Source organism: Marmota flaviventris, chromosome 6 (assembly GCF_047511675.1).
Source record: "Marmota flaviventris isolate mMarFla1 chromosome 6, mMarFla1.hap1, whole genome shotgun sequence".
NCBI lineage: Eukaryota > Metazoa > Chordata > Mammalia > Rodentia > Sciuridae > Marmota > Marmota flaviventris.
In genome coordinates this window covers 13,417,346-13,428,754 of record NC_092503.1, presented here as the reverse complement: position 1 = coordinate 13,428,754, position 11,409 = coordinate 13,417,346, and the positions used below count along the sequence as shown (strand labels likewise).

Here is an 11,409-nt window from a genome sequence, read left to right as displayed (position 1 = left end):
CTTCTCTGAGAGCCTATTGAGATGATCTGGGAGTTCCATCCTTAAATTTTAGGGGTCTTTTCTTAATTCCAAACCTCTTTCGTTTCTAGAATTAAGATAACCATAAAAATTTAAGGCAGATATTATTAAGTTCATAACAATTTTATTCATAACAAAATTTATCTATAGGTATATACAATACACTTATTTTTTACTTTGACACATAAAAATAGACATATTTACACATATACAAAAATATTAAAACCAACTTCAGAAATAAGGAAAACACGAAGACTTTACAAAGGATACATTCTTGAGAAATATATACACTGAAAAAAAAGTTTAAGAAAGGTAAACAAACATTTAAATTAACAGACTCCAGAAATTGATATTTTAATTGGCATTAATTTAGTGAAACAAGATGTCTCAAATGCTAGTTTTCCCTTTTTAAAAAAATATTTAAATTTTGTTTTGTACTGAGAATTTTAAGCTTTTTCACATTAAGTCATAAAATATTTTAAGAAGTTGTGTGTCTTGTATTTACTGGGGGAAAAATCCCAGATACATTGATTTCAATATAAAAAGCAAAAAAAATCACAACCATTTTTTTGGGGGGGTAAGATTAAAACCTAACATTTTCTAACTAACCCTCATGCACATTTATAATTGATTTAATAACAGATCACAATCTTTGTAAATTCTTTTTGCTTTTTTTAGTACCAGGAAGAGGACCCATTTTACAATTGGCTTTCAGGAGCTTGCCATTCACACAGTCTTTGGTGGAATGATAATCACACAGACACCTTGTACAATAATCAAATCCACAGCCTTCCCTTCTGCAGGTTGCACGTTGTAAATAGGAATCATATTTTGCAGGTGACTTACAGCGTATACAAGCTTTGAGGCTTTCGTTCTTTTTCAAAGTCTTGGCAACCTTAAAAAAAAAAAAAGAACAAAACCCATAAATTTCAGTAAGGACTGAATGTAATTTAGTTATAGTAAAAACAAGAAGGGTACCTCTGCTCCCCCTTACATATTTAAAGCACTACCATCACACATAAGACTTCTTTTCCTTAAGGAGACTAAATGTTCAATGGGTGACAGCATTACTTGTCAGGGGATTCAGTGGCCACTGCCACTTTTAGATATATTGCCTTTTACCTCAGGCTAGGTCTTAAATAGACACTGAAGGCTACTTGCACATCAATGAATAACTTAAATGCCACCATTTCTATAAAGCCTTCCTAGCTTCACTGAGGAGCTGGGTGCTCTTTTACCTTGAGTTCTTTTTAAGCCATCTTTTTTTTTTTTAAAGCGGGGGAGGGGGGGTATCCGGGATTGAATTCAGGGGTACTTGACCATTGAGACAAATCTCTAGCCCTGTTTTGTGTTTTATTTATAGACAGGGTCTCACTGAGTTTGTTGAGGCTGACTTTGAAGTCATGATCCTCTGGCCTCAGCCTCCTGAGCTGTTGAGACTGCAGGTGTGTGCCACTGCACCTGGCTTTTAAAGCCATTTCTGGGAGTTGAAATGAAGGGGGCAGAAGAACTATTAATTCCCTAATTGTTCTAATTATGATATAATTAAATTTCAATGAACATCAACATCTCTTCCAATTTAGAAGAGAATACATTAGTATTAAGAGCTAAGTTATATTTTGACCTTGAAAAATTCTTTTCTATTTCTTTAAAAGTTTTTTAAAAAAGTAAATGCCCCATGTTTGTAATTCATTGATTAAACATAAAATTACCTCAGAGAATTCATTGTGCCGACTGTATGTAGAACTTTTCGGATCACGTTGACTGGATAACTTTGTTTGCACACTTTTGGGGGGAGGAATGTGTGTTGCAGATTTTTGAACAGAAGCTAATGCAGTTCTGAACATAACATATTCTCTGGTTGAAGCATGTGGTGAACACTTAATGCTGTTTTCCTAATTAAAGAAATTTCAACAGGAGTTATATTTCCTTTGCTATATCAATTCAACAACCAATCACGTAGATTTGTACACATAGGAAAGGTCAAACAGGACTGAAAGGAACTTATCCCTACATCTAACGTAGCTGCACATGCTTAAACATAGCCACAATAACTATTCAGAATTTGAAGCCTAATTCTTGATGGAAAGTGAATCAGAAACTGAGAAATCACTTTATGTGTAGTCTATGAGGTATTTAATACTAAACAATGTCAAAGACAGAACAAATGGTCATTCTTCCTATCACCAGTAGAAGGCAGGAGCCAAGTATAAGTGTCACTACAGTATTTAACAGATTTATAGTCTTTTATACTAGAGTTTTCATTAATACCAGTAAAGAAATTCAACCTGGAGAATTAAGCAATACTTGTATAAAGTCATTTATTTAGTAGTAGCACCAAATTTTTGTACCTAAGCCTGTCCAATTCTAAAGCCCAAACTTTTAATCATGCATTGATCTCAATTCTTAGACACATCTATAGTTACCAAGTATTTTAGAAATATAAACATATTTCCCTTCCACAGTAAGAATCTTCCATATATTGATATTACTGTTTTTCTGGCAAGAAAAGTATACTTTTTATAGCCCCTATTATTATTATTGTTTTTTTGGTACTGAGGATTGAACCCAGTAATCCACATTCCCAGCCCTTTTTAAAAAATATTTTATTTAGAGACAGGGTCTCACAGAGTTGCTAAGTGTCTCACTAAGTTGCTGAGGCTGGCTTTTGAACTCTCGATCCTCCTGCCTCAGCCTCTCTGAGTCTTTGGGATTACAGGTGTGAGCCACCATGCCCGGATAGCCCCTATCACCAGTAGATGGCATGGCCATCACCATCTATTAATAACTAAGAATTGCAAATTAAATCTTTTTCCAAGATTGGCTAGATGGTCAGTACATGAAAACTTAAGTTATTTCTCCCTTATTAGTTTGGGCATTCTATTTCTAGAGGGAACCCAATAAATACATAAATAACTGAGGTGGAATTCCCTTTATTTTTGAATTTGGTTTCTTAATCAGTTCTGTGAAAGGCTAAAATTATTTGCAAAGCATTTTTCCTTTTGGGAAAGGGTTTCTAGATTACTTTTTTCTTTCCTATTTCACTTTTATTTCTAAAGGTAAGAGTAGTAGCAGTATATTTTAAAAAGAAAACATGAATTGCAAAGACTTACAGTAACTCTTTGCATTGCTTTATTGTATAACTGGAATGTTGCCTTATCATCTTCTAGAATCTTCTTCCAGGCTGTGCTCACTTTGGACATACTGGAAAATAAATGACCACAAAAGAAACAAATAAAGCACCAAAAATATGCTAAGATGGATATAGTAGAGAAACACTAAGTATAAAAATGAAATTTAAGTGTTTTTCAAAAACTATCCATTAGAATGGTTTTAGGCATTTGAGACTTAAGGACAGATGCCCAGGGCTAGTCATTTGGGTTTAACTGGTCTAAAATGGGGCTCAGGTTTCTATATTTTTTAAATAGCTCCTCATCAAGTAATTCTTGTATACCCAGGTTAAGGATCACTCTTTGTACTTTATTATTATTTTTTATAATATCTGAGAACACTAAATAAGTAGCCATCATTGTGATATATGATACCATGTTTGATAAAAAAGTGCAGACACATTTCGAAGTACTCTAGGACATACCACTATTAGCAGAAATCTACTTGAAAAGCCCATTATGATAACAGAAAAGGGTACAATCTTTGAGCCCCACACTTAAAAACTGGTCTAAAAATATTTTATACTTCAAGCGTGGCAAAAAGTCATAGGCGTATTAGATATGCAGACTGTAGATATGTAGTTTATCTCCAGAGACATAACTAATAAATTAGAAATTTCAGAACTAAAAGAAACAAAAGATGCCAAACAATAGAAACAGTTTTCTAACAGTGAACATGAAATTCATAATGATCACATTAAATACATACTTCTATAAGATTTTCTTTCATCTTAGTGGCACACAAGTAGTGAAATAAGTGCCAGTGATCAAACAGTCATTATTTCAATTAAACATCGTCAGACTACTACATCAGTCTTTGTATCAGCTGATAGAACTGAGATACTGAGATATCTAACAGAAATGTACAGTAGATTATACTCATATACTCTAAGCAATAATACTTACTTGATTAAGTCCATATCACTGAGCTGTGTCAAAATATTTGCTAGGAGATGTCTGAGTCCCCTTCGAAAGAGTTCACCAAGGATATCTACACATTCTAGGCCCATTTTCCTGCCAATTATATTCTGGAGTTTAAAATTTCCATTGGATATAATTTCCTTCAGCATTTCTCGATCTATTTTAGGATTTCTCTTAGCATTCTTTTTTAATGTTGAACAAACCACTTTTTCAAAATGAAGAACTGGCAGCAAGTTTTTGTTGGGATATTCTGGGCTTTGTGTCTGTAGTAGGCAGGACTGTGGGCTGTTTCTGAAATCTTCCTCGAGTGAAAAGCTACTCTCTTCATATTCATTGAGGATACTTTGCTGAGTAAATGAGGAATACCCACTGTCTTCACAAAGTCTACTGGTGTCCAGTTCTTCTATTTCATTGGGACTATTAAGTGTTTGTTGCACATGTTGATTTTCTTTGTTATGCAAGGGTTTGCTTTTAGGTTCAAGTTCTTTAGTCCTGTAGCTCACAACTGGTGACCCAATATATGATAACCTTTCATAGTTTTTAATGCAGTCTTTACAAGAACCTTCTAAATATGCAGGAGTGTAGGAGCCTTGTCTTCCACTTTCATCTGGTTTTACCAGTTTCGATTCAGAATGAACATGGTTACAATTAAAATCACACTTCATTTTGCCAGAAAAAGTGAAACCTTCTTCTTTACAACCTACAAAAAGAACACATTTACTTCTTAATTGCAAAATTTAGATTGGAATATGCAAGATTCAATAACTTTGCATTCTCTTAGAACTATGTATTGCCTACATGCATTTGCCTATAAAACTGAAATTATCCAAGTTTAATTGAAATGACAATACATGTGGAAATATTTAAATCTTATAGACATACATATTCTTGAAGACTTCAGGACAGATTGCTTTTGAATCTATATATGTGTAAAATTTGACTATTTAGAATCTACATTTGATTAAGTAAAAAACAATGGGAAAAGGAACCATATACATCTGAACACATGTAACAAATGAGGAATGTGATATGACAAAGAGTAGGGCCCAAAGTTAAAATCATCCTCAAAGTAATCACAAACATTTCCAGAATCGGTGTTTCTACCCTGGACTTTGAACATTCATACGTTAATGTATACCTAAACTCCCAGTTTTCATCTCCAAGTTTTATTCTGATTGAGGCTCTAGGTGACTGTGCAGATACACTTAAAAGTGTTTGTGTACTGTAATGAATGAACTCAGTCAAAGGGACATCTCTCTATATCTGGCTTAACGTGCTAAAAATGTTGCTATATTCAATCACTGAGCAAAGGTGTTTCATGACTAATTAACCAAAGAATCAAAGTACTTCAGCTACCAGTCAGAATTAAGACTTGACAAATAAACATGACACTCCAATCATTATAAAACCATATTTAATAACTCGAGGGGAATAGGTCAGCAGGTGTGAATTACTGTGCAATTGCTTTAAACAACTTAAGACAACATACTGGTTATAAGTAGCATAAGAGGAAAAAACAAATACTATCAACAAATCATGTAACTATTTCTGAACATTACTCATTAGAATTCTTAATTACTGATTCAATCTTAACCTTAAAAGAGTGAAAGATCTAATCAGTGCTTTTACACAATCCTCAGTGCCTAAGACATTAGTTAAGACACATGGAAAAGGCAGCTTTAAAGCAGGGTTTCTCTATCTCTACTCACTTAATTCTTGCTCTTATGTGCTCCCCGGACATGTGGCTGTTTAGCAGCCTTTACTCTTAGACATCAGTAGCAGCCCCCAACCACAAGGTGTAACAACAAATGTCTTCGGTAACCAATTATCACAAAATACAGCACAAAGGAGGTGGTAATGGCAACATTTCCTTTATTCCCAAGTAGAAAACTACAGTTTTTATGTATTAAATATTGGTAATTTGTCCATATTAATATAACTGGTTTTACTGAGAGCAAAACTTTTCAATCCAAAGTACAAATATACCTTTCTATCAAATAAACTTGCAGTTGGAGGCTCCCTTTAACTTCCTGATGCTTGACAGTGACAGTTCTATGCTTTAGTATCCCACTAAACCTAAAAATTAAGTTTTAACTAAGAGTTCAGGGACATAAAGAGTACATAAATAGGGCTGGGGTTGTAGCTCAGTAGAGTGCTCACCTAGCATGCTTGAGGCACTGAGTTTGATCCTCAGCACCACATAAATGTAAAATACAAGATATTTTGCCCACTTAAAAAAATATTAAAAAAGAGTACATAAATAAATTCTAACTTCCCAATTAACCCTAATCCTAAGAACAAATTAAGTTGTTTCCTTTATTGGTAAAAAACACCAATCAAGGCTTTTTTCCCTATTCTTGTCTCAACTAGAGAATTAAGTTTGATTTACATAGGATCACAATTTATATGAGAAGATAAAAAAGCAGAAGCAGCCTATCAAAGGCATAATTTTTACTTTAGGTGCCTAAAGCAAAGAGGCGTGAAGCTGACCTCCAGGAACTCCTTTTTCAAAGGTATATTCCCTGTTTCTAGAACCCAGATTTGGGAAGAATGTCCTATAGAACCTCTTTTATTCAACACAATTTCTTAAATAGACAGTCCTTTAAAATACAGCTAGCAATGATTCAAATATTTTATATTTGTTTAAAAGTTTGTGATTTCCAATATCCTCAAACAACTAATTAGTCCTCACTTAAAAAAAAAGTTATCATTAGCCTGTTTTGATAATGGAGCACAGTCAAGCTCAGCTAAGTAGATTGCAAAAGATCTGATCATGAGATAAGAAAGCCATATCACTGGACTGTAAATCCCCTGCTTTTTCCACTATCTCACCTGGGAATGTGGCACAAACCTGTTTACAAGTGACCAAAAAGCCAGAATTTATGATGCAAGAAGTTTTATATTCATTCAAGGTATGTATTTTCTCTGCCAGAATATCTTTTTGGCTGCCTTTGTCTGGTTAACTCCTTCCTAGTTTATTATTCACGTAAAGCTTCATGTTTCATTTTATTTTTTTGAGGGGTCTTCTTAGACCACATCAAACCTTGTTTCCTAGCTCAATCAATTTTAAATTTGTAAGCTTACTGTAAACTCCTTAACACAACTGCTATTGCTTATGATGCAATCTCAAGCAAACAATACAGTGCCTGACACAATGAAGACGGACATAAAATGTCAGCCGTTTCCTAAGATCAAGATTAGAATCTGTACCTATCACTATGGTGCCAACACTTTTCTTTTTTTGCTTTGGTGCTGGGCTTGAACCCAGAGCCTTACACGCCAGCCATTGTATTTTCATTTGAACCGTACAGAATCCCCTATACATTCAGCACCAGTACCCAACTCAGATTACCATGGTGTACATGTCACAAATAATGAACAAATATTGATGCATTATTAAGTAAAATACACATTTTAGTTGTTTTCAGTTTCTACCTATTGCTTTCTTGTGCTCCAGAATCCCATCCAAGATCCACTGTCATGTTCCAGTAGACACCCCTTGTTTGTGCCAATTTCTGACTTTCCTTATAGAATGCCCATCAATGGGGATTTGTTTAATGTTTTTTTACGGTTTGGGGTTGTGGGTTTTTAGGAAAAAAGACACAAATAAAATGCTGTCATTACGTCCTATAGAAGGTAAAAGTTATTAATATAGTAACTTATCACTTCCAATGTTTATCTTAAGCACCAGGCGGAACTGATCAGGTTATTATCCTTTCGGTTACCTCCTGATATCATAGTATTTAAAAAGAAAAATCACTATACAGCTTACACTTCTGAGAAGTGCTGACTTTTGTACTTTTTGTCTAAATTTCTATTTTTCAAAGGGGAGTAAATACATAATCTTTTGGAATCTCTCTGCAGATTATCTATTTTATCCCATTTCTTTCCTTTTTCAACCATTTATATCAGCATAGACTCATGGGTTTTGAATCATAATCCAATACTACTTAAGTTTTTTTCTCAACTTGTTCCAGCTTTCACTATGGCAAGCTCTTTCAGCTGGTGCTGACTTTCATTTGACATATCTGCAAATGACACATCATTTTGTTTTTTGAACATTCCTTATTTTTTGGTTCTACAGGATGCTCTTGGTGGTTTTTATTTGAGAAAGGAAATAAAATCTGGATACTGGTTGTAGATTTAATTTTAACATATGAAGTGACTGTAATGAATTTTTCATCTCCATAACAATACTGAAAAGTAGGTTGATTTAAATACCACTGTCAACAGGAAAGGAAGCAGAAGTAAACTGCTTGCAAAGGCTAAGAGCATGCCTTTAACTAGTCAGGTACTTTCCAAAGACCAAGTCAAGTGTTCCCAAACTCTTTGGGAACTATCTGTATCCATAATTGACCTGATACTATCCAGATAAAGGGAGAGACTATTACTTGATTCTATAGCCTCTTGAAGTTAGCAAATAGGGTCAAGAGTCCAGTTCTGCCTCTTCATTCATTTATACAATATTTAATGATAGTATGGAGTGAGGAAGACATTAATCAGGGATGACCTTTAGAGAAGGTGATATTCTGAAATCTAGAAGCCTTGTGGAAATCTGTTAGGAAAATTCCAGATTCAGGGAAACACAAGGAAGCAAGGAAACACAGGCAAGCAAAATGTAAATTCTTAATGTTCAAAAAAGAGTAATAATAGTGCTGCAACTTAGTAAGATGGGGAGAATGACTCAAATAATGTTGGAGAAGTGGAACAGTCATAGGGTAGGTTGAACCTTTGCATTGTTCCAAATAAAGGAGAGAAATTTGGTTTACATTTTAAAAAGATCATTGGTAGCTGTGGTGAAGCTGTGCAGGAAGGTAAAAGTGAAGGCTAGGAGGTTAGTAAAGTATTTTACCATAGGAGTAGAGTTGGGGACTAGGGCGACTGCAGTGGAAATGAAGATAACTGGGTAGGTTCAAGGTCTATTTTGTAGGAGGATAAAGACTTAATTATGTTGCTAATGTACTGGATGTTGATGACCAGGGAAAGTGAAATAACAATACCCTAGGAATTAAGGTTTGAGCCATCCAATGTACAGCCTTATTTACAGAGTTGGGGAAAGGCACTGACTTTTTCTCAAAGTCTGTTTCCTCATCTATAAAATGGGAGGAAGAAATTAAACTCCTTATACTCCTCAAGTTGCACATCATTAACATTTAAAAGCAGTAAAATATCCTCCAAAGCAAAAATTTGGGAAACAGATCCAAGTTCAAATGAAAATACCTGCCCAGCCTTTGTTAATTGGAACAGTGTCCTTCCATTACTATTCTCATTTTCCCTAAAACAGATACTAATGATACTCAAATACTGCATTTTAAAAAACTCTTTATTAACCAACTCAGTTCAATCATGAAACAAGTGGTATTATGACAAACTCTACAAATTTGACCTTCCATTTAACTTCCCAATCTAGACACTCTATAGAAGCCACCATGTGCACAAGGCTACACATGCTCATTCCTTAAGAATCTGAGAGCCAAGACCTATGGCCAAAGCTGTAAATCAGCCATAATCCTCAACAGAAAATTTTAGGAAAGCCTACTTTCAAAAGTATTTGGATGCGATATTTAGTTTTCTCAAATCTGTAAACAGGTAGAAATAAAACCTTGGAAGCAGTAAATGCTTTTAAGAGAGAAAGGTAGTTAGAAAACTGGAGGGAAAAAAAATTCCATCATAAAGACATCAACGTTCAGAATTTCGAAGGCAGAGTTAGGTACCAGGATATTTTAGAAGTATATATTATTGAACCCGTTAAAATTAATTTCTTTTACTACTTGATTCCTTTTCTAATGAATGAGACATTACCAAACACTGGAATACAGATTTGCTATTTTTTCCATTTGGGGCCATTTGTGAGGTAAAATATGCATTAGGACTTCATTTAGAGATGGCAACAAAGAAGATAAAAATAAGCGTTGGAGTGTCCTCCAATCTACCTAAATTTTGTAATAAAGGACTATGTAGCTGTTCAGGAATACAACCAAATAAAAATCACTTTTTCAATTCTCACAAATTGGCTAAATACCCTAGACAAATTCACAGGTTTGTATTAAAAAGTGCTTTTATTTTAACCCTTCCCTCTCGAATCTAGGCCTTGAGATTGAGTTACAGAGCAAAAAGAGGGAAAAAAAGGATAAAACTGACGTTTTTGTCTGGATGTCCCAATGGAGCTTGGTCCGATGTGGGACGGGGGGGGGGGGGGTCCTCTCCATTTGGCGGGAGTGGGGAGGAGACCCTGAAAATCCGGCGGGGTGGGTGGGCCGTCCCCTGCGGGCGCGGGACTCCGGAGGCGGGAGATCACCGCGAGCAGGATCTCCCGCGCCCGCCAGCCAGCCCCAGGAGGAGCATCCGGGAGCGGGCTTGGGCTGAGAGGTGTGCGTGGATGCAGAAGAGGGGGCGAGGAGACGCGAGGAGGGAGACGCGGGGAGAGGGACGCGGGGAGAGGGGCAGGCACCTGGCGGCCCTGGGGTGTCCCGCGCCCAGCCTGTCAGCTCCAGCGCAGGTGGGGGCGGGGAGGGGGCATTTTGGCGCCCATTCAAGCGGGTGGGGCGGGCCGACCTTCCCGGGATTAGGTGCAGCCTGGTCTGCCACCGCCCTACCTCCCCGCAGCTCAGCCCAGGTTCCGCATGGGCGGCGGGACCCCGCGGTTAGCCATCGCTTCCCAACACATCTGGCCTCCCCTTTCAGAACCCCCGACTTCTCTCTCCTCCCCATCTGAGAACCATCGCGACCGTCGCCCGCCCCAGGGTCCCGCGAGAGGCCACGCGACCAGGCTGGGGAGAATGCAGGGTCAGGTGTAGCAGACTGCGTCCCTCATCATGCACCCCTAACTGAATGCGCTACTACACTCGGGTTCCCCTCACTCACCGTCTGGGCAGCTAGGGCGCCCGGCGGCTGTCAGCGCGCTGGAGCTGCAGGAGCAAGAGCTGCAAGAGCAGGAGAAAGGCCGTGTGACGCAGCTGCAGGGGCGCCAGCTCATGCCAGTGGACTTGGGGTCCGCCTCAGGTGTGGTTTCGGCCACACCAGCGGCGAAGCGTGTGCTTGCTTCACAGGGCTGTAGTTCTTAAAAGGCGCCAGCTGGTACTTTTAAAATCTTTGAATTTGGTGCCCAAATCCTCGCGGCCCAATGAGGAGCGTCTCTCGCACGCGCGCGCCAATAGGAAGGCAGTGGGAGGGGACGTCCTCGCCCACGCCCAATTGAAGGCTGCTGAGGCGGGGCCGAGCCGCGAAGCCCAACCCCCTTCCATCCTGCTCCACTAGTCCCCAAAGATGCTGCAGCCTGGGCGGGGCCTAGGAGGACAGG

At 37.6% G+C, this 11,409-nt stretch overlaps 1 protein-coding gene across 1 annotated transcript; it reads right to left on the bottom strand.

Moving 5' to 3' along the window:
* Positions 1 to 410: 410 nt before the first annotated feature.
* Fbxo5 (F-box protein 5) lies at positions 411 to 11,144 on the bottom strand. The gene is made up of 5 exons (XM_027939517.2): positions 10,974 to 11,144; positions 4,095 to 4,809; positions 3,132 to 3,222; positions 1,731 to 1,913; positions 411 to 913 (listed from the first exon to the last, which is right to left on the bottom strand). Exons 1-5 carry the CDS (start codon positions 11,083 to 11,085, stop codon positions 662 to 664), a joined length of 1,353 nt encoding a protein of 450 aa, XP_027795318.1. The 5' UTR covers positions 11,086 to 11,144; the 3' UTR covers positions 411 to 661.
* Between the last annotated feature and the right edge of the window lie 265 nt (positions 11,145 to 11,409).

Coding starts and splice junctions, on each gene's coding strand:
- Fbxo5 (XM_027939517.2), bottom strand. CDS start 11,085: ATGAGCTGGCGCCCCTGCAGCTGCGTCACACGGCCTTTCTCCTGCTCT. Junction 4,810..10,973: donor GCGCCCTAGCTGCCCAGACG/GTGAGTGAGGGG, acceptor TTCTTTTTGTAG/GTTGTAAAGAAGAAGGTTTC. Junction 1,914..3,131: donor AAGCAATGCAAAGAGTTACT/GTAAGTCTTTGC, acceptor TTCTTTAATTAG/GAAAACAGCATTAAGTGTTC.